Source organism: Sceloporus occidentalis, unplaced genomic scaffold (genome assembly GCF_023333645.1).
Source record: "Sceloporus occidentalis isolate IW3139 unplaced genomic scaffold, rSceOcc1.0.p SCAF_1, whole genome shotgun sequence".
NCBI classification, from domain to species: Eukaryota; Metazoa; Chordata; class Lepidosauria; order Squamata; family Phrynosomatidae; genus Sceloporus; species Sceloporus occidentalis.
In genome coordinates this window covers 171,808,025-171,831,740 of record NW_028316981.1, presented here as the reverse complement: position 1 = coordinate 171,831,740, position 23,716 = coordinate 171,808,025, and the positions used below count along the sequence as shown (strand labels likewise).

The following is a 23,716-nucleotide window of genomic DNA, read 5'->3' as shown; positions in this document are numbered from 1 at the left end:
CACTAGTCTCTGTTCTCTGCTCATAGGTACAGACATATAGGCACAGTCTTTCTTCACTATGGTGAAATGTATAACAAGATAGGAGTTTATCACATGGGGAAAATCAGGGGTTTAAACAGGCATTTTCCTGGGACAGCTGCACGATCACAGTGAAGATTTTCACATGACGTCGTGAATAAAGAGGACTTATCCTGGGAAGAACCAGGAATGCTCCAGCAACAAATCATTCACGGGGAAATCCTATTAATGATTTGTTGCTGGAGCATTCCTAGTTCTTTCCAAAGTAAGTCCTCTTTAATTGTGATGTATCTGAAAATCTTCATTGTGATCATGCGACTGTCTCAGGAAAATGCCTGTTTAAACTCCCAATTTTCCCCCATGTGATAAACTCCATAGTTGAATAGTGATGTATATTGTATCTGACATTGATTGATTGCTGTCTAATTTTATTAGATTTTTAATGATGGCATATTTTATATTGTTATCATTTTATGATGAAGGTTGGGTTGGTGTTTTTTTTTAAATCTCTTTTATATATGATATAAAGACATTTCTACTTAAAATTAAACCAGATATTTTTAACATTGTATCTGTAAATATAAATTAGCCTATGCAAAAATTGTGCAAAGCAGTGTCCTTTTTTGCCCTCTGTTTTGGTAAAGCATTAGGCAGCCAATCTAGTTGATGGCTTTTGCAAGGACTCACACTGTTAAGGGTATCCACCCTAGATTGGGGGTGCTTCCTGACTCGTCGCTCCAACTGACAGCTCAGGTGGATGCAACAGTCAAGAACGCCTGCTATCAGCTTAGTCTGATACGCCAACTGCGCCCCTTCCTGGAGCCGAGGGACCTGGAAACAGTAGTACATGCACTGGTAACCTCTCGATTGGACTTCTGTAATGCACTCTACTTGGGGCTACCCTTGTGCCAAGTTCGGAAACTTCAGCTGGTACAAAATATGGCAGCCAGATTGATCACGGGAACTTCTAGGAATGATCATATAACACCGGTCTTGAAGTCCCTGCACTGGCTGCCTATTAGTTTCCGGGCAAAGTACAAGGTGTTGGTGATTACCTTTAAAGCCCTACATGGCTTGGGCCCAGAGTACTTGAGGGAACACCTTCTTCCCTATTGTCCGCCCCGCACACTAAGGTCCTCTGGAGGAAATCTACTACAGCCAAAAAAATCTAGGCTAACATCAGTCTCCCAGAGGGCCTTCTCTACTACTGCTCCTAAACTATGGAACGACCTGCCGGAGGAGATCCGTCACATTCCCACTCTGACAGCTTTTAAGAAAGCACTCAAAACAGATCTCTTCCAGCAGGCCTTTCCAACTTAGTTACCCTCCCCAGATATAGAGATATTGTCCCCTCATTTGTCTATTCTTCCCCGCCTATGTTGCTTACTTGCTAATTAGCTTACTTGCTGTTCACCGCTATGATCTTTGGAATAGCGGTATATAAATAAAACAAATTATTATTATTATTATTATTATTATTATTATTATGTTTCTGCTTTTAAAAAATGTTTTTAATGTTTTTATATTATTATTGTTTAATTCTGTTTTAGTACTGGGTATGGGGGGGCGGTAGGTCTAGGGTTTGATTTTTAACTCTATTGTAATTGATGTATTTTATTGTTGTAACCCGCCCGGATTCTTCGTGATTGGGTGGGCTATAAATAAATTATACTAGGCATGTTGATTATTAGATGGGAGCTAGACACATACATTTCAAAAGAGATGGCAGAAGAAGTGAAAGTAAGGATTTTCACCCTGGACATACTTTCTTCTTACTGTCTGATGTTCTGAGATTAATGGTGTGACTATGGAGTAGTAAGCAAAAACGCTTTGTACATTCTTAGAAGCATGGTTTTCCCATGACTGAGGATGCAGGAGGAACAGGAGGGCCCATAGGTAGCCTTTTTGCTATCCACAGAGCTCTAGTAAAAAGTGCTGATGCTGACCCTGCTGTTGCCTGTTAGTAGGAGGCTGGTGAATGTCCCCAGATCTCTGTTCCAGTGCTGTGTACAGCTCACTTGGAGGCGCAAGGGCTCTAGAGCTGATAATTGCTGTGCTAAGTGCCCTGGGCAGCTGGTGTCAAATTGAATCAATGATCTCTTTAGCGGGAGCAAACAGATATTATAAAAGCATTAGCCGCCTTCAAAGGGGTGACTCATGGTGCACTTGCCAGAGGCACCGTGGATTGATGCTTGGCAGGCAGGCATGGGCAACTAAGAGGACGGGATGTGTAGCCATTTACCCCTTCACTCTTTCTTACTTTGTTTTCTCAACATTTTTTCTTTAAAATTAAAGCTGGAAAAAAAAAACCTTTCCCGATCAGCTTCTTTGGGCATAAAGGGACATCTGCCAAGGCCTACATACTTGAGGGGCTGCTTGGTCAGGTCTGGAGGCCTCCTGACCCTGCTACTCCTTGCTATTAGGACCTCTTCACTTGCCTTCCTTGAGTATGTAAGGAGGGCCTAGAGAAAGAAAACAGAAGAGATTCTACCACATCTCTTGCTCTTTCCCTCTGGATGGTTGCACAGACATGGTCCACAGGGGGAGGACAAGTGAGTGGATGGCATACCTTTCAACATTTCGTGGGTGAAAACCAAGACAGGTGAGTGAGATCAGAGTGAGGTCAAGATGGCAAAAATTATTAATGAGGATTAGCACACAAAGTATTTGCCTTAGCTCTTGGAAAGGGCAAGATCCTACTGTCTCCTTTCCCAACTGCTGAATTAGCTGAGTGCAAAGTACTTTTGCACTTTAATCTTACGTTAGCACCAACTGAAGTCAGTTGAGGACAAAGGGGGAAAGAGGAGGAGAGAGGAATTTGGACATTTTAAAAGCAGTTGAAAATGTGGACAACAGAGTATTAGTTGCTACTGTTCCTGTCAAATTGGGACAGTTGGAAGATAGGAGGCATCTAGGACAGAATGAGAAGGTAGGAACTGTGAGCATCTTTTCAAGTGCCCTATTCAAATCCAGCAGTTGGCACTGCTCCACATAGAAGTGAATAACTTCCAGATATCTAAATGCTGCAGTCCTCCTCAAATCTTGCAGAACCCGCATACTCCCTTCTGATTTTGACAAAAAGAACAAAAAACAAAAAAACCCACAGGCCTAAAACAACCCTCCCCCACACACACACACACACACACACAAAACTGAGTGAAATAATACCTTTCACCTTCTAGAGCAGTGCTTCTCAAAGTGGTGGCCCAAGAAACATTGCTGGTCTATGGGCTATTGGCTGCTGGTCCATGGTATGTTTCCAGGAAAGGAAGAATTAGTGGCCAAAGGGCACAAATCTGGTTCTGGTGCTGGTGCTGATACTGTGTGTGTGTGTGTGGGAGGGGAATACCCTGCTGGTTCCCCACATCAGATAGCTTAAGAAGTACTGTTCTAGAGAACGTTTTCACCTCCCTCTAGGCTTTGGTGCTGAGGACATGGGGTGGTGGTGGGGAGACCCCCTTCTTGGGCTAAGGACACAGTAGTGCCCCATGGGAAGGCTGTATGAAGGCTGTGAACCATACCTTACCTGCTCCTTGCTTGGCAGAATGACCTGAAGGTCTCCCAAATGCAGCAGGTCACATTTTGAAAAAAGTGAAGTAATATGCATTACCATCTAAAGAGGGGTGGGAGTGGGGCATAAGACCATTTGATCTAGATTTCAAAATTATCTGACCACACCACTGTACTAGACAGAGTAAAGTAACTTTTCTTGAGCTTCCTTCTCAAATTGCCTTTGCCTTTCCAAGTCTAGCTCTGGTCCTAAGATGGTGTAAACCAGCCTTACACAACCTTTTGCTCTCCAGATGCATTAGACAACAATTGCCATCATCCCATCTTGCCATGCTGGTAGAGATGATAGAGGTTGTTGTGCAAATAGTTTGGAAAGTACCATGTTGGGAAGTCCTGGTTTATGCTGGGACTAACCCACTGGACTGGATCAAAGGATGGATTTATCACAAACAAGACAGACTCCGGCATTCTGGTCTTAGGCAGAACTGTTCCACCCACTCCCAGAAATGTACCTCACATCAGGGCTGTAGATGGCCAACCTCAAAAGGTAGAGGGCAGCGCTGCCCAGTCCGAGTCCAATGAAGCCAATGAGGGGGATAAGCTGCAAAAAGAGGGAGAGAGAGATGAAAAATGCTTAAATAAAATGAATATTTATCAGGGGGACTGGAGAGTGAAAGGGAGACCTGACACATTGGAAGATTTACAGGGAAAATATGGCACAGCAATCATGTAGCCCAGCTCAAGTACATAGTGTAGCTGTCAGAATGAGTGACTGAATTAAAAGAGGGAGAGAAAAATAGCCACGTCTTGGGGAGGAATTGGATTTGGGGGAAGAGAAATCATTTGCCACTCCCCACACTTCGTAGGGTATATGTGTGTGTGTGGGGGGGGGAGAGGATGACAATGGGGCCATTGACAATTCATATGGGAATTTGGGTAAGTGAGTGGAAAAGTCTAAGGATGGCAGTAGGAAACATGACTTTTCTCCCTTTGCCTGCTGAGCCTTTAGAGAAATGGTGACAGGAAGGCATTTTGTCAACAGCACTGTGTAAATGATGGAGCAGTGGGTACGGCTCATGGTAGACTTGGGAGATGAGGTTATGAGCACCTTTCTTTGCTAAATTAAAGCCATTATTTACCACATGGCACTTAACTACCTTCCCTACATGCCTCTCCTTCCAACCCAAAAGGATTTTTCTTCATCCACTTGCCCACTCTTGACCCCTCTTTGTTCACTGTTATGTTTTCCACCTCTGTAATCCTATACTCACACTTCTGACACTTTTCTTCTTCCTTGGTTGCTTTCCTCCACCTGACTCAGTCAGCCTGTAGTTAAACCAGCTTGAGTGGAATGTGACTATGGATTAAAAGAATGCTTATTGCTGGAATGGAGAAATTCTTCCCATAAAAATCAGCACATCCACTAAGGTTCACTAAGAGAAGGCATTCTCTGCATCCCTCTATACCACCACCATCAGAATGTGATCATTGCAAACGTGGGGAAGGGCCCTCTCAGAGCATGAGAAATTGTTCTTTTTTCCTTTTGGACAGCAACTATCAGAACCTCACAACCAGCATGGCCAAGAAGAAATCTTCCTATTTCTATATCTTCCAGGACCAGCTGACAAACTTGTTTGGGCAGGACTTTAGTTTAGCCATTTGCTGAATTTCCTTGATTCCTTGTTACTAAAGGTAAAGGCAGTACCTTGACATGAATATCTAGTCATAACTACTTGCTATTGCCAACTTTTTGTATTTAACATTGTTCTAACTCTGAAGGGGGGAGAAAAATGAATAATACATACACTGAGTTGCTTCTTTTCAAGAGGAAAAACATGAAATTGCACAATAAACAATGACAAATAATGCTAAAACCTCTATTTGGGGTAGTGCGTCCAGAGCTAGAATGTATATAAAATAAATGAGGATATGATCTTGGACATGAGGAATCTTACCCCTTCTATCTTACTCAAGGTTTTGTGTATTCTGCCTTTGCCTGCAGAAATGGCTAAAGGAATCACAAATCATCATTCTGACTATTTCAGCTTTCATTTTTCATGTCCTTCTTGTTGCAAAGATTGGATTGAAGGTATGTTTGCAACACACAGTGAAATCAAGATGCTGATATGTAGGACCTCACTGACAAAGATTACCAGTGGTCAGGAGACTAAGATGCATAATTTTCTTTATATTTCCTAATGTGTTGGATGAAGAAGTGCTTTGTTTTGATCTCTGTTGAATCTACTGATAAACAAGGACTGTAGCGCAGCTTTGGCGCAGCTTCCAGACTCTTAGTACACATGCATCATTTAAATAGCATACCTCCAAAGTGACCTGAAGCAGCTTTATTTTGACCTGTCTGTACGAGGCCCAAGTTACTTTTGGATGCTGTGGTCAAACTTAATAAGTATTCCCAAAAGATTTGAGGATGGGGATATTTCAGTTTACTGGGGGATTTTTCAGAATGTTGAACTCTGGAGTGTTTACCAGTTCCTTGTCTGGTAAAGATGTCTTACAGACACTCCCTGCTCCTCCACACACACATACAAAAGTTCTTTAAAAGTGAGAGTTAGAGATAAACTTCCTCCACATCTGAAGGTAACTCAGGGGATATAGAAAGGCTTAAATATCCTAAAGGCACCAGATCCTGTTTGCTCTTGGAAGCTAAGCAGTCAGACCTGGTTAGTACTTCGATGGGAGACCACCTAATGAATACCAGGTGCTGTGGGCTATATTTCAGAAGAAGGAACTCAGTACTCCTTAAAACCTTGTGAAATGCATGGGATCACCATGAGTCAACAAACAACTTGAAGGCACATAAAAACACACACATAAAAGGGAAACTCACATGGCACACAACTTCTACCACTTTGCTGCTCCATCCAAGTAGCTGCTAACAGATATCACAGCCTGGAACTATGGCCTGTTCTCCAGCCATCAAATAACAAACTTGATGGACATTGCTGACTACTGAGTCTGTCCAATGGTTTTTGAATTGATGGCTATTTTCTGACAGCAGCCCTTCTTTTTCCCAGCTCCATGGAACACACAACCACCTCCCCACTCAACCTCACACATTTATGCACACATACGGATATGCAGGTGCACACATTCAAATAGAATACTTATGTTTGCTTGGCTCTTGGGCCTGAGCTACCACCAGTCCTATTTAACACGGCTGCCCTAACTGCCAATGGCTTTTGTATCCAATTCCAAGCTAATTTTCTTCCCAGCCCGCTCTATGAATCCCCAGGAGGCTGAAGGTGCAAAGCCTCAATCCAAACAGATACAGCAGCCGCTTGACCTTTCCCAAATTGCAATGCCCCCTTGTGCCCGGATAGGTGTTTGTAGCATAATGAACCTCCCTGTCCATTCCCCCTGGCCTCTAGGAAACTAAATAGCCAGGTGCTTATAATCCTAACCGTTGCCTTAAAAGCAAAGCAAAACCATTTTCCCGTCTGGAAACAAAGAGCAGAAGTGGGGCATGTGGAACACACCCACAAAAACATGGGTTCACTGATTAAGAAAGACTCTTATGGGGTGTGGATTTTGCCCTATGGAACTCCACAGGGCAAAGAGGCCAGTCACCAAAAACAAAATACGCAAAGTCAGGAAATGGGATTTCTGGAGGCCATCAGCAGTGTGGCACTGGAGGTAAAGGAAGAGAACAGAATAAAAACTTTTTAGAACAGAGAAGCTCATTTAGAAGTTCTCAAACACTGAACACTAAAGTTAGGATTCCCCATCACCATGTACAGATGTGACAGCTGGACAGAAAGCAGATAGAAAGAAAATCAACTAAGATGTGGTGCAGGGGAAGAGTGCTGAAGATACTGTGGATGGCCAAAAAGGCAAACAACTGGGTTCTTGAACAGATCAGGCCAGAACTCTCCCTGGAAACCAAGATGACTAAACTGAAGCTGTCATACTATGACCATTTCATGAGATGTGAAGAGAGTACTGAAAAGCACATTGTAAAGTAGAAAACAGTGAGGAGGCAAGCACCACGTGCTCTAAGGTGGTCAACTGTTTATTTAGTCTTTTAAAAAAAATTCCAACATGTTTCAGCCACAATGAGAAAAGGCCATCTTCAGGGGCTAGAAACAAATACAAATACACATATAAGTATTAAGAAGACAGGACAAAACTTAATAAACTATAAAACAGAAATACCCTGCTATTCATATTAAAATTATACATACCCTTCAAAAGAAGTCAGTGGAATTGTAAACACTCTCACTCTTTATGGTCCTGTATTTTGGAGAGTGTGTACCACTCCACTGATTTCTTCAGAAGGGTATGCATAATATTTTGTGATGCAATTGTGACAAGCTTGTGGTGTCATTGGGAAATACTAGCAGCACTTTGAACACAGATTCACTGCCTAAACCTGCAATCCACTTGATGTTTCTTGTTGCAGACATATGTGTAGAATTTTAATGTAGCACCAAATTCTTTGGTTTTATGAAAGTCATTCTCATTTCTTTATAAGAAATCTATAAAAATATGGGGATGAATGAGCAGATACAGACAATTATTAGAACCAATAACATGAAGCAGGCAATGGGGCATGGTTCACAAATAAATCATTGTTTCTTTTGCCAATGTGTATGTCCTGTCAACGACATTGGGAAAATAAAATGAAATATTGGTCTCACCCTCATGGCTGAGAGGGGAGGCAGTTAGTTCTCTGGACTGACTGAAAAATGCCAAATTGTGATCTTGGTATAAAAGAGTGGATGACTTGCAGCCCTCCAGTCTCAAGTTGTTAGTCTGGAACACCATCAGATATAAGGCTGGTGGCATTGCCCTCTGGCAGCTCCTATGTCAATCGAATGTGGAATCCACTCTGAGTTTCCATCTTAGGGTGCATCTGGACTGCAGAAATAATCTAATTTCAAACCACTTTATCTGTCATTGATCAATACTATGGAATTTCAGGAATTGTAGTTCTTTGTGGCACCAGAGTGCTGTGACAGAGAAGGTTAAATTTCTCACAAACTACAAATACCAGAATTCCATAACACTGAGCCATGGCCGTTAAAGTGGTGTCAAACTGGGTAATTTCTGCAGTGCAGATGCAGCCTTAGTTTTAAAGGAGCTCTCCGACATGCTGAATTTATTTTAGGACATTGGATAGCTCCTTTAGAATTGAGGATAAGACATGAAGCTTGATCTACTGCCCTCCTGAACTGGAAGATACCAGCCTCTAACACCAGGAGGATCACAAGTCCCATGAGTATGGTGTAAAAGCTGGCTTCTCTTTATTTTTGAGACTCACACTAATCTCATCTGCTCCACAAGTTTAAACATCTTCTTTATTAAGGTGTACGCACATCAGAGCCTGGAAGCTTGATGTTACAGTTCACACAACTGATTCTTGATCCCTCAGATGTACAGGCCTATATGTGAGACACAGGTTTGTACATGGACAGGCCTGGTCCAATGATACTTTACACAGTTTGGATAGACATAATTTAAACACATGCACATAAAAATCTGATGGCTGAAGTGACCTTGACTAATAAATAATTTTGAAAATGGCAAGGGAAAGGAGACCAAGGCAAGAAAAGATAACACCTCAGTGAAGAAGATACTCTTTCTGAAAAGGGTAAATAGCCTAAAGATGTCCCTCAGCAAGAATGTTGGGAATTTTATAATCTTTATAATAAGGGTGCTGCTGAAGCACCTTAACATTCCAGTTACTTTCACAGAACTAGTATTCCTGAGTTTTTAAATCTGCAGCAAGGATCATTTGGGAAAAAAAAAAGATTTATGGACGCCATATAAAGCAAAACTAGGACTGGAGAGACCCAAGTTCAGATTTCCACTCTGACATAAAGTTGCCCAGTTTTCAAATAGCAATAAAGGATAGTTAAAATTCATGATATGCTGAATTAACAGGAAGAAGTTAGCAACAAGTTGTTTGTGCTGTACCTAAACACCTAAGGAAAGTGTTGGTTTCAGTTAACTTAGCCACGTGTTTCTTTACAGATACTCTACTTTCATAAATTATATAATGCACTCCTTTCTGTATTTATGAAAGGCTCACACTCAAAAATATGGGTTGATATTATTATTATTATTATTATTATTATTATTATGGCATCTTGTTCATTCTATATAGAAAATAAAAGCTTTCCAACACTCAAATAGGGTTCATCCTTTACAATAAGGGACGCCAAGCAATTCAGTAAGGGAGAAGCTTTCAGGTCCTCAGACAAGGTCTTCCCTGATAATAAGGAGCACCCGACAATCCTACTTTGACATGACACTCACTCGGTGACCCTGGCCCAATCGTTTAGTTGTTGTGAGGGTAAATATGGACAGGGATGCCATGTATGTTGCCTCAAATTCCTTGGAGGAATGGTGGTTAATAAATGTAAAGGCCAACAATAACATACACTTTGAGAGAAGCTGGTGAAGCAATTTCACAAGTGAGGATCAACATGATAGAACAGAAATCATGGAACTAGCAGGGCACTAAGATGAAGAGAAAGACACAAGGTATCAGATAAGCTTGTGCAAAGCTGCACGAGGTCTGTTAAGAATAAGGCTATATTATACAGGAGATAGAAAACTGTTATCTCCATAAGGCAGGGGTGGGGATCGTATGGCTCTCCAAATTTTGTTGGACTGCATTCCCAGCATTCCTCACTATTCCTTATTCTGTCTAGGGCTGCTGGGACTTCTAGTCTACCAAGATCTGAAGGGCTGCATGAGTCTAACCCTGTCCTAAGGACAAGAGCAGGAATGGGGGGATATTTATTTTGTCCCAAGATGTTCTGGGTGACAATTTCCATAATCCTTTACCATTGGCCAGGCTGCCTGGGGCTTCTTGAGCAACAAATGCTGTCCATCCTGCATCACCCTGCTTGACATTGATGTAGAAGAGAGGCAGGGGCCCATGGCAGATGAGGAAGGAGAGGGTGGCATAAATGAGACAGAAAAACAAGCTAGGGAGTCAGGATTCTTAATAATAATTAATAATAATTTGTTTTATTTATATACCGCTATTCCAAAGATCATAGCGGTGAACAGCAAGTATGCTAATTAGCAAGTAAGTTGTTCCCACCCATGCTTTAAGTCCCCACTCCCACCAGTGGAAGACAGAACTAGAAAATCCAGAACAGCCCATCTCCCATTGAATGTTTCAGTGAGTTTGTGCCTAACACCATCTCATCCTCTTGTTGTCATCTTCTAACATGTCAGTGGGCTCAGTACCAGGTGCAAACTTTCCTCTCCCTCAGAGTTTCACTTCCTTTAGTGAATCTCACATTTAAGGCAGTAGAGGCCTATTGTGATGCTGAAGGTTAGAGTTCTTGGGAAATAATGATTCTCCTTTTAGTGCTGTGTGCCAGCTGTGTGCCAGGAAGACCTGGCAGTGGCTACTATCTGAAATACACCGGGTAATCAAGATTGACGCCACAGTCCTAGGGACTGCTGGCTCCTCTTTGGAGAGGCAGGGATTGCAGACGCATTTCACCATCTGCTGCTGGGTTATTAATACTGGGGAAACATCTGAGGATGGGCAAGTCACTGGGGATAAACATACAAATTTGGCTGCTACCTGGAAGAAGGTCACAACGGATGAATGGCAGCAAGCTGGATGGCTCGATCTCTCTGTAGAAACCATACAGAGTACAGAAGAACACAGTACTGGCATGTCTCCCAAGCAGCTTTCTTATATTCTGGAAAAGTTACAGTTCCTCTATCCAGAGATTAGAAAAGTTACTTTTTTGACTGCAACTCCTTGCTGGCTGGGAGATTCTGCGAGATACAATCCAGAAAGCATTTTTTTTCAAGTTCTGCTTCTTTCAGGCTCATTGTTGCATGCCCATTGGCTGACTAAGTTAGGAAGCAATAACAAGCAAATGCAAACCAGCCCAAATAAAAGGGCAAGATAAGCAAGAGGCAACAGGTACAAATGGGCAGAGTGGAGGAAGTAGTCTGGCTTAACTCTTGTAAAAGGGTGTAAGTCAGTGGCAGATCACAACTTTGCATATAAAAGCTCTCGGTCCAGGGGACCTCCAGATAGGGTTAGAAAGAGGCCTTCTCAGCTAGATGGACCAACAGTTAGGCTTAGAATAAGATCAATTTTACTATGCTCTTGTTCTACTGGGAACATATATACATACGCCATTTACACTAGTTTCCCCCTGCCTTTATGTCACCCTATCCAGATGATGCAGGGCCAAAGCCTCAAAACAAGTTTTGACTGTTTTCATACAGGAAGACCAGTTCTGCACTGAACCTGGGCCATCTCTGCCTTAAATTGAATTCAAAACTGGAGTACCCTGGAGCAATGCTGTGTGGCTGTTTACACAGCATCCCACTGTGCCACTCAGCACTGCTGCAAGTCACTCCCTCTGAGATTGCAATGAGGTGCCCAGCCATATAATTGATGTTGAGTGCTTCATTTTCTACTTCCGAGGGGATGATCCATGCCAAAGGTGGTATGGCTGGGTGGTACAGTGGGATGCTGTGTAAACATTCACCCCACATCGCTCCAGAATGAGGAGGTAAGAGAAGGAATTTGAGGCAGCTTTGTGGCCCGAATACTCCCAGAGCAGCCTGGAGCATTCTAGCCAATGTAGACTTGTCCTAGGTCACCCTTCCCCAAGCTGGGGCCCTGCCAGGTGTATCTGACTATGACGCACATCACCCATGGTCAGGGGTGCATCAAGATGGTGCCAGGTTAGAGGAGGCTCTCAGTAGGCTAGAGAATAAAGGCTTGTAGAGTGATGGATGCCAGCTTTTGGATAGCATTTTGTTTCTGCTGCTTCTCTGAAAAGGAGAAAGTTCCCAAACTTCACAACTACTAGGCCATGCCATGCCATGCCATGCCTTGCTGTGTTGTTGCTTCCACGTCTGCTTCTGTTACTACCATCAACATTGCTACTATTTCTTGGCTTTGCCTTGTTAGCACAGCCTATTTCTGCTCTCCTATTGGTTTCCCAGCAGAGCTGTGGGCGTTGTGAGCTATTTCAGACTCAGCTGGCCTTACATGTAGAGGTAGCATTAATCACAGGATGAGGCAGTTGGGCACTCTGGGAAGTGCAACCTCACAGCAGCAGGAGAAGCTGTTGCAGGGTGAAAATGCTGATCTACATGGATGGTGCAAACAGCTGATTGCGGATAATGGATGGCATGTCAGGAATCTCTTCTGCAGCCTGAGCTCGACCAATTGCACATCTTTCCCCCCTAATTTCTTTTGTAAATATCTGGCTGGCCCTCACACTTAACCATTTGTGCACCTTCCCAATCACTACTCTTTTCCAGGGAGAGCCCTTTGTTTCTGACATCTGTCTCCCTTTCTCTCTCCCCACTTTTAGAGTAGAAATTGGGATTTTTGTTAAAAATATAAACATGTTGGGGATGAAAGTACGTATGAAGTGGAGCTCACTGCCAATTCTTTTCTGTTCCTGTCCACAACTGCCACTGTTCAATTAGTCAGCCTTGCATTGTTGCAACTATAAATAAGGCTGAGAAAGATAACAGATTATAGAATCTTAGAATTGGAAGGGGTTCACAAAGGCCATCCATCCCAACCCCCTGCTATGCAGGAATATACAGTTATAGCACTCCCAAAAGATGTCAGTTCAACCTCTTTCTAAAGACTTACAAAGAAGGAGAATCCACCATTCTCCAAAGCAGTCTATTCCACTGTTAAACAGCTCTCAGAGTTTAAGAGTGGCCTCCTGCAGCAGTGCTACTTAGTTTTAAAATCAGGCTGAGTAAAGTGTGCAACACCCATCAGCCCTCTTACTCAGTGCTTCCCGTGTGGTGTCTGATGTGGAAAATAAGCAATTTCTCCTCCCCTCTCCCAAGTGTGCCAGGGATTGATACCATATTTATGCCTATTGGCTACAATTGTTTCTTTCTTTCCTGGAAACTCTTCCATGGACTGGCAGCCAATGACTTGCAGACTGGCTCTGGTCCAGGGACCACCACTTTGAGTGTCATGCTCTGGAACCACATAGCCAATGATGGGGCATGATAGGAACTACCATCGAACAACATTTGGAGGGGTTACATCCTTCTTACCCATTTAAGAAAAGTAGGGAGCACTACCGCTGCTGCAGATGCTGTCAGTGGAAAGTTGCCCTCTCCCTAACCCTTTAAAACCCATTTCTGAAAAATGACCTGAATACCATCCCTGAATGGCAAAGGGAATGGGGACATCATTTTTGATCAGCCAGAAACACAGCGAGATTAAACACTTTATTTACTTCCCAAGGTTTCCCTTTAAAAAAAAAAAAGAAAGTGATTATGAATAGTTTTCTACTTGTTTCATTGTTTCAGAAGCTGATGCAGTGTAAGCTATTGCAAAATAAACAAATGCAGCATTGGGCAGAAAATAGCACATAGGAGAGCACAATCATGCATAGGGTAGGCTGAAAAGAGTATAATAGCAAGAGGTGGAAGTGCACTCTGGCAGTAATTCTTGATGTGAGACGAATAGGGGTGTTTGAAGTTTAAACCTCCCTCCAGATGTGTTAGAAGTATATTATTTGCAACAGTGAAATGCCAGAGGGTGGACATTTGGATCACACACACCTATAGAAGATAACCTCTTAGCTCTCTATGGCAGAAGAATGTGACTTCACCATGGTTGCTGTAAATTGGTGGATAATAGCAATTCTTTGCTTTAAATGCCATGGGGATGGAGGGGTACTGTGGTGGTGTTATGATTGTTTTGGTAGTAAAGGATGAAGCCTTGTTAAGCATGCCTGCCTAGATTGAAGTGTAGCTACAGAATACCATGTGTGTACCCTGAGGTATATGAAGAAACAAATTAAACGAAATCCAAATCCTGCATAAAGCAAATCAGAACTCCGCAACAGATAACTTACCCAAAGGAAGCATTTATCCATATCTTCCTTTATTTTCCATAGTTCAGCCTGATCTGGGTAGGGCAAAGAAGGGGCAAAGAACTATGTAGGGAAACAAGGCCCAATCTCCCAAAAATTGTGTTGACTGTGTTTATATAAAATCACACCTTTTGAATATTCACCACAGGATAGTATGTGTGTGTGTCCCCATTTTGTGAGATCGTAACTCCCTTAGCCAGCATAGCCAATAGTGGGAGATAATGACTGTTGAATCCAGCAACATGGATTCCTGAGCTGGCAAAGGGGTGGGCTAGATTACCCTTGGGATCCCATTCAACTCTACAGTTCTGTGATTCTATAGGATGAGGCAAAGATATATAGCAGGAATTGGGAGTGGGGGGAACCTGAGGATGGCTAGATGTTTATAGACTAAAACTCCCATCACGATTCATCGAGACAGTACTGTACTACACTGTTATAGCACCATTATTTCACTTTTACTGCTATGGTTGCCTTCTGTGGAATCCTGGGATTTGCAGTTTAGGGAAGGGCATTTAGTGTTTTCAGTCACAGAGCTCTTATGCCTCACTAAACTACAAACTCCAGAATGCCTCAAGAGATGCCAGAACAATATAAGTGGAATAATAGCCCTATAACAGTGTAGTGTACTATTGTATTCTCCATCAGTCTAAGGGCACATCTGCACTGTAGAAATAATGCACTTCAAGTGCTGTAGCACCACCCTAGGGAATCCTGGGATTTGTAGCTTTAGCTGGTCTTTAGCCTTCTCTGCCAAAGAGTGCTGGTGCCTTACAAAACTACAAGCCCCAGGTTTCTGTAGAATGGAACCATGGCAGTTGAAGTGGTGTCAAACTGCCATGTTTCTGCAGTGCACCCTCAATTGAATTGTTATTCTTCACTAGAGCAGATCCATTGAATTAACGGGATTTACATCTGTTAACTCACCATTCAGCCATTAATTCAGTTGGTGTGTTGTTTTAATGTGTATAGTTTTAAAGTGATTTTATCTTTTTAATTGTATTCTATTTTAAAACAATTGATCCATTTTAATTTTGCAACAGTTTAATTCTGTTTTAACTGTCACTTTTGTAAGGTTTTAATTGTATTTTTGTAAATTTTTAATTCTAAGTTTTCAGACTGTACGCTCCCAGTTTTGGGAGAAAAGTAGGATATAATTCAATATAATAAATAAATAAATAATATTGGTCCTCTCCACTTGGGTCAAACCAACAGGATTTCAGCCACCTTTGACTATGCTGGCTGGGGCTGAAGGGAGTAGCAGACTAACATCTGGATGGCCACATGTTCCTCATCCCTGATCTCTATGCAGCAAAAAAATCCTGTGGCCTTGGAGAGGAACTGGTACTTTAAACATTTTTCCTATGTAATGAAAAAGCAGTGCTCTCTCTCCCTTCCTCTGTGTGTATGTGTGTGTGCAACTCAAATAAGGCCATCTCCCTTTCCCCTTCTTGAGCCCATGAGAAGGGAAATTGTATTTATATCAAGGCCTCACGGGCATATATAATTTATCTGGGTTTATTCATATTTGTAAACAAAATCCCTGTCATGAATTTTTGATAGAAAGCAAGACAATGGCTTTGGGAGATGGGATGAAGGGGTGGGTGGGCTGTAGGCTTTCCATTCTGTCACAGAAATTGTGAAGCATCTGTGTGTGTGTGTGTGTGTGTGTGTTTGTGCCTGTGTGTGTGGTTTAGGGGGTGATGGAAGTCAGATCACAAAGGACAAAGGAAAGAGAAAACACACACACACACACACACTTTAAGCTGGCTTTTGAATTTGGGAGGTGTGCAAGCATAGGAGAGAGAGTTGAAACCGGCTCTGTGTTGATTTATGCCTAGAGTGTAGGAAAACCCCTTAGAGGCATCAGATATAACAAGGTAAATAACAACACATCAAATCTCCTCTCTTGCCATCCGTGTGTATGCCAGCCTTGGTCAGGTAGGGTTAGTGAACAAATTATCCAGCACTGAACAAAGCAGAAGCTTGCATCTGTGCAGATGGGAAGACCAGCGCCAAAGTTTGGGTCATAAAATGAGTTTATGAGAAAGAGAATGAAAGAGGGCAAAATCACAAGAGCCCTTTAAATCCTTCCAAATAGGCGTAGGATGATTGCTCTAGTCCCTTGGGAGAAGCAGGACAAGAGTTCCAGTAGCAACAGAAGGAAGAACCTTGTGGAGCTGAAGTAAATATCTTTCTGAGAAAAGCCCTGGGAAGGGTCCAGTTTAAGGGCCATAATGATCATCAAGTCAAGTGGCCCTTTTAGAAAACATATTAGCGTAAAAGAAAGTAAGGAAAGGGGAAAAATTTCTTGCATCTTCCTTTCCTTGCAGTCCTTCTTGAGTGTATAAGGGAGAGATTCTGAGGGAGGGAGAGGTCACAGGAGGAGAAGATCGCTATTCTTTGGCATCGACCATAGAAAAAAAGTCAATTTGGGGTGAGGAGCATGCAATCTTAGCAAAGCAGTTAGGGCTAGGCAAGAAAGGGAAAGGAACTGAGGATAGCAAATGACTTGGGTAGTACAGCCATACAACAAGAGCTGAGAAATTCTTGCCTTCCAAATATGGTTAGATTTCCCATCAGCCCAGTGTGACCTAATGTCCTCCTTTCCCAGGACATGTCCTACATTTCAACCTTCTGGAACCAAAAGGGCACTCCCTCCACCTCGTTGCTGCAGTATGTAGTGGTGCCTCAACAGTGAGGTGGAGGGTTCACTGGGCCACCTTAGCAACCCCCTGGCCTTCCAAGTCCCACATGGCTATGGCCGTATGGAACCCAGAAGGCATCTGCCCAATCTCTCTGGGCTGTACTACCTCACTGGGTGACACCTCCTTCTGGGATGTCACTAGCAGGATGCCAGGCATCTAGTTCCAAACATCTGAAATGGTTTATGTCCCAGGCAGAGTTCTGCCAAATGCACAAGTCCCTTTTGCTTAAGCACCTGTTTTGTAACCCACGCTGTTGACAACATTGTTCACGCTCTTATGAAGTGGTATAGAGGTTACTATAACAAATGTTCTTCAAATACTGAGGGGATGATGCAGTGGTGGCAGGGGAGAGGAAGAGGAGGAAAGAGGAAGAGGGAAGATGAAGGAGGACATAAGAAGATATGGCAGTGGCGGGGGCAAGGAAGAGGGGCAGATGCACCAGATCATTTTGAAAGTGGAGTGCCTCCAGATTGTTGCACTATTGCGAAAAAGACAGAGTAGGTAATGTGGTGCAAAATGCACCCGGTCAAGTGGGTTTTTTGCCCCCCCCCCAAACTGCACTGAGTGCAGTTGGGGAAAGAAACGTGAATGCCTATGAATGCTGGGTTCCACATCAGGTTATTTATTAGTGTGAATGAGCCCTGAAATTGTCCTTCCCCTTCCCCATTTTGCAATTTAATCTTGAAATTGTGTGGGGTGGGTAAAAGGACTGAGAAAGATTAGATGTTTGTATAGGTCGATTCAGGGCATCATTAGCTGAAAGGGTGGCAAGGGCTTATCTCAAGAAATCTATTTTTATAGGATTATCTTTTTAAATAGTATTCTATTTTGAAAGAAATGATCTGTTTTAATATTGAAATAGTTTAATTCCATTTTAATTGTCACTTCTGTAGGTTATTAATTCTACTGTGTTTTTAGACTATAAATTGCTTTGAATGCCAACTTGGGGGGGGGGAAGCAGGGTATGAATAAAATCATCATCATCATCGAATCCAATGGAAGAGATGTCAATGGCCATGTGGATCAAACCCCTGCCATGCAGGAATACACAAGTAAAGCAGCCCTGATAGCTGTCCACTCAACCTCTGTTTAAAGACCTCCAAAGAAGGAAAGTCCACCACTGTGAGGTAGTCTATTCCACTGTCAAACAGGTCTTACCCTTGCAATGCTCTTCCTAATGCTTAGATGGAATCACTTTCCTTGTAATTTGAATCCACTGGTTCTTGTTCTAGAAAACAAGCTCTCTTCATCTTCTACTTAACATCCCTCCAGATATTTAAAGATGACCATCATGTCACTTTTCAGTCTTCTCTCCTCCAAGCTAAATATGCACATTTCCCTAGGCTTAGGTTCTTCATAAGGCTTAGTTCCAGATCTTTTTTTTAATCCCATAAACCAGCTGTGGCACAACTGAAATAACACAGCAGGCAAAATCCCCTGAGCATGTGCAGAATGCCCTTCCTTCTGAAAAACTGTACAATCAATAGCCAAAGATCCCTGAGTGTGAGGGGAAAGATATGGTTTGGCACCTGGACACCTGACCTCTCTTATTTTAGAAATAATGCATCTAGGGCACAATATCTGAAAATCAGTAAAAAAAACCAACAAAACCTAGTTGCTGCCACTCACTCTTTTCAGAGATAACACATAAATTTCACTTTTGCTTTCCAGTGCTTGCAGTAATATCATGTTATGTGTGCAGCTTACCTTTGTAGGCTTTATATACTTGATATTTTAAACTGCTTTCTCTTACTTTTTGTCTAGCACTAGGAATATTCACACATATACTGTAGGCAGACAGTTTAAAAGAGGCTCCAGAGTCCCTTTACTGCCAAGTGGGTGAAAACAGTATAAACCCCAGCTGTGCCAATTTGGCAGGAATAGTCCCAATTAATCTCCTGCTGTCCCACTTTTCCAGCTGCTTTTAATATGTCCCAGTTTCTATTACTCCCTTTCCCCCCTTTTTTCTTGGCTTACTTCAGTTTCTGCAAACTGAGTTCAAAGTGCAAAAGCCACTTTCCTGTAGGCTCAGGCAAAAGCAAACTGCTGCAGCCTTACCTAGCTAGTATGTTTTCCCTTATTAATGCTTTTGCTATTCTGACTACACTCTGGTGTTGTCTGGCCACTTGCATCCCAGTTTATTTATGTGAAATGTTGGATGGTATAAACAGCCTCTGAAGGAACACCCAGCAATATAAAGCAGAAGAGTCTCTTGGTCCAGAAAGGATCTAATGTTTTCAAGGAACCAAGTGTAAAAAGGATAAGGGACTATGAATCATTAAGATTGCTACGGGATGAGCTGAAGTCACCCAAATACATTTTGCCATCTGAGGTGAAGGACAAGATCCCCACAATTCTATGTAGAATTGAGGAGTAAATCTATGCATGACTGGGGAGTATTTGAAGGATTGGAGCAAGATTACATGCCCTTCCCTTTACTTGAGGGCAGAAGACTTGCTTTTAGGGAAGGGGATACAGCAGGCTGCCTGAAGCTGTCCTCCACCAGAGAGGAATAGCCAGGAACTGCTTTCATCACTGCTCCCTCCGTATATTTCTATGTGCGTATGTGCACTTCCACGTTGCCTGACAGCTTATAGTGACCTCATGAATTTCATACGGTTTTCTTAGGCAAGGAATAACAGAGGTGATTTTGCCAGTTCTTGCCTCTGCAATATAGCCTTCAGCGCCTGGTATTCCTTGGCGGTCTCCCATCCACATACTATCCAAGGCTGACCCTGCTTATTAATCAAGACCAGTGGGCTTTAAGGCCTTTTAAAAGGGTATTTAAAGGATACCCCCTCCACAGGGCCCAGCATTTGCTGCCTGTGGTGATTTCACCCTTCTGCCTAACAGGAGTGCTGGCCCCTGGGATGGATGTTCTAAAATAAGGCTCAAACCTGGCTAGAGGTAGGGGCAGGAATTTATCAGACTCCTAACTAAGCATCTTTTGTGAGCTGCCTTGGGTCCAAATTGAGAGAAAGGTGGCATATAAACAAACAAAGAAAGAAAGAAACAAGGGGTGTGAGGAGAAACTGGAAAGTGGCAAGGCTGCTAGAGGCACCTACTAAGGTAGGGAACATGGTTGGTTGCTACTTCTTTCTTGCAGAGGGCTCCTATGTCTTGTGTAACAGTCACCATCCTCCTCATTCCCCAAAGCAATTTATCACACACACACACCACCCTTCATGCCTAATCACAGAGATATAATGAAAGGAAACCTGCATCTTCTTACTAGGAGAAGTGGCACCTGTTGAATTTCTGCCTGAGAAACCTGGTTCAAGAGTGAGGAAGAGAGAGGAGAAAAATATGGAGAAAAATGGGACTGTGAAGTTGAAGGATTTCATCACTGGCATCCATAGTTTTTTGTGGCTTTTTTAAAGCTATGTAGCCATGTTCTAGAAGAGTTTATTCCTCATGTTTTGCTGGCATCTGTGGCCACCATCTTCACAGAATGCATTCTCTGAAGATGCCAGCCACAGATGCCAGCAAAACGTCAGGAATAAACTCTTCTAGAACATGGCCACATAGCCTGAAAACCCCCCAAAAACCTAAAAATGGGACTATTCTCAGTAGAGACTGAGGGGTACCTTAGCAAGGAGAAGAGGGTTAAAAAAATAATGACCATGGAGGATCGACATAAATTCAACCTAGGCAAGGAGGAAATTGAAATAGTTAAAAAGAGTTCCTATAACTTGGATCAGACATTGATCAGAATGGAGATGGCAAGCAAGAAATAAGATAGGATGAAAATCAGTTTGTTGGAGATGTGGTGCTAGAGAAGAGTGCCTAGGAGACAGTGGATGGCCAAGAAGTCAAACCAATGGGTCTTTGAACAGATCAAGCCTGAACTCTCCCTGGAAGCCAAGATGATTAAACTGAGGCTGTCCTACTTTGGCCGCAACATGAGAAGGCAGCATACCGCACTAGAAAAGACAATAATGCTCAGAAAGGTAAAAGAAGGCAGATAAAGAGGAAGACCCCACACCAGATGGATAGATTCAATCCGGGAGCACACAGATGTAAATTTGCAGGATCTGAGCAGAGCAGTGGAGGATGGGGGGGGAGGGGGGTCTTGGAGATGCCTCCTCCACAGGGTCGCCCTGAGTTGGGGTCCGCTTGAGGCCAGCTGACAACAACAGGAGCTTCTACAAATGGGGAATGTGTTCCATTTTTGGAAAACACTATTCATAATTCCCTGGCCAGCATCAGCACTGGGGCACTGAGAGCCAGCTTGGCACAATAGTGGTTTGAGCATTGGACTAGGACTCTGGAGACCAGGACTCAAATCCTAGCCCAGCCACAGAAACCCACTGGGTGACCTTAGGTCAGTCACACTCTCTCAGCCTTAGGGGATGGCCAAGACAAACCCTCTCAGATGAAAGTTGCCAAGAAAACCCCATGAGAGGTTCACCTTGGGCGAGTCACACTGTCTCAGCCTGAGAGGATGACAAGATCAACTCCCCTCTGAAAAAACCTGCCCAGAAAACCCCAGGAGGGAGTCCACCTTGGGGCCTGTCACACTCTCTCAGCCTTAAAGGATGGCCAAGGCAACCCCCCTGGGAAGAAACCTGCCCAGAAAACCCCAGGAGAGAGTTCACTTGGGGCCAGTCATACTTTCTCAGCCTCAAAGGATAGTCAGGGCAACAATCCTTGGGAAGAAACCTGCCAAGAAAACCCCAGGACTGAGTTCACCAGTCACACTCTCTCAGCCTCAGAGGATGGCCAGGGCACCCTCCCTCTGAGCCAAACTTGTCAAGAAAAAACCCATGAGTGGCTCCCCTTCTTAGAGTCTCAGTCAGAAAGTCGAAGCTACACGACCAGAAGCACTCCCCAAAGTGACTTTCCCCAAAGTTTTGGCGGGAAGGGGGAGAGGGGAGGAGGACAGGACTCACTCCTGGATGGCGCTTGAGTTGCCTGGAGAGCCTTCCCCGGAGGGAGGCCCCCTTGGCTGCAGCAGGGCCGGGGGGCTGCTGGGCGGCTGGGCTGGCTCCCTGGCTCTCCATCCTTTGGGCTCCAGACCTCTTCTCTCCAGAGCCTCCTCCTCCTCCTCCTTCTCGCAGGGACAGCCAGCAAAGCATCCCAGGCAGCAGAGGCAGCAGCAGCAGGAGGGACATCCCTCCCTCTCCTCCTGTCCTGCCTCCTTTTCTCGCTTCATTTCTCAGGCTGCATCCACACTGCAGAAATAATCCAGTTCGACGCCAGTTTAGCTGCCACGGCTCAAGGCTAGGGGATTCTGGGAACTGCATTTTGTGGTGGCACCAGAGCTCTGCATACAACCACCAGCAGCACCAGGATAGTAACTTCAAAATCAAGAGAGGGAGTGGGAAGGGGAAGAGAGGGAAAGGCCTTCAAAACCTTGACAACGCTGGAATTCCCAGACTTCCTCACACAGATGTGGTTGGACTACAGCTCCCAGAATCCTTGACCATGGACCATCCTGGCTGGGCATTCCAAAGGCCAACACGGAACAATTACCTGGGTTTGGGAATCAGGCCCAAAACAGAAATAATCCATAGTTTTTGTGGATTTTTTGGGCTATGTGACCGTGTTCTAGAAGAGTTTATTCCTGATGTTTTGCCAGCATGTTCTCTGAAGATGCTAGCCACAGACGTTCGTGAAATGTCAGGAATAAACTCTTCTAGAGCATGGCTACATAGCTCGAAAACCCCACAAAAAACTAGGGATGCCAGCCATGAAAAGCTTCAACTTCACATTAGAAATAATCCAGTTTGACAATGCTTTAACTGCCCTGGTTCAGTGCTAAGGGAACCTGGGAATTGTAGTTTATTGTGGACAGAGGAGGCTAAAATGTCTCAGAAAGCTACTGTCCCCAGAATTCCCTAGCATTGCACCAGGGCAGTTCAAGCGGTCTCAAAATGGATGATTTCTGCAGTGTGTTTTGGACCAAAGTGGGCAAAGAAGACTTGAGAGCCATCTCTGCTGGACATTCTTGTGTGGATTTTATCTTATATATTTTTTAAAAAACCAACCTCGTTGCAGATGAACATTACTATGTTAGGCCCAGATGAAAAGCAAGAAAGAGGCCGGGCAAAGTGTGTGCATGTTTAGATTAAGGAGCTGCTGTGGGATTATTGTTTTAAAGAAATAAAATCCATTCACACTTCTTTCCAACATAATCGAAAACTCCAAATCCCTCTGGGCCTCTTCTGCAGCTGTCCCATCTTGTTGAGCGTTAGCATTAGCATTGCCAACTGACCAAAAACAAAGAGCTTGGGCAGACCCTATGCCAAATGCAATCTGGAGAAATCACTGTTGTGGAAATGAGCATTATCATGGGCCGATACCTGCTGCTGAAAGGCACAGGGGAAGGTGTCGCTGGTAAGGAATTGGCAACCCTAGCAAGCACCAGACATGTGTTTGAGTATTTTGGCAGAAGTATCCAACTCCAGCTGAAAGGAAAGCCAGGAACTCCCAGGAGCTGGTTTAGCCATAACTCTGGAAGTACAAATCCTTATGAGAAACTGATAAGGCCAGAGGCCTCATTCCCACTTACAAATAAATCAGTTTGTGATTTGAATCGATGGATCAATTCGACAGTGGAGCATGGTTCACACTAAATTTGCCCTGATCGCATTTTTCCCCTGT

General features: G+C 43.5%; 1 protein-coding gene across 2 annotated transcripts in view; it reads right to left on the bottom strand.

Annotated features, from left to right (window-relative positions):
- The window catches only part of COXFA4L2 (cytochrome c oxidase hypoxia associated subunit FA4L2), a 45,211-nt gene extending 23,055 nt beyond the window's left edge, over positions 1-22,156 (bottom strand). The window contains exons 1-2 of one of the 2 annotated variants that reach the window (XM_089509212.1): positions 22,003-22,156; positions 4,041-4,129 (exon numbers count right to left, since the gene is read on the bottom strand). In XM_089509212.1, the coding sequence (XP_089365338.1) occupies positions 4,041-4,129; positions 22,003-22,113 (200 nt within the window). In that variant the 5' untranslated portion in view covers positions 22,114-22,156. The remainder of the gene's footprint in view (positions 1-4,040; positions 4,130-22,002) is intronic. The other variant, XM_089509222.1, reaches the window with a different exon arrangement.
- Between the last annotated feature and the right edge of the window lie 1,560 nt (positions 22,157-23,716).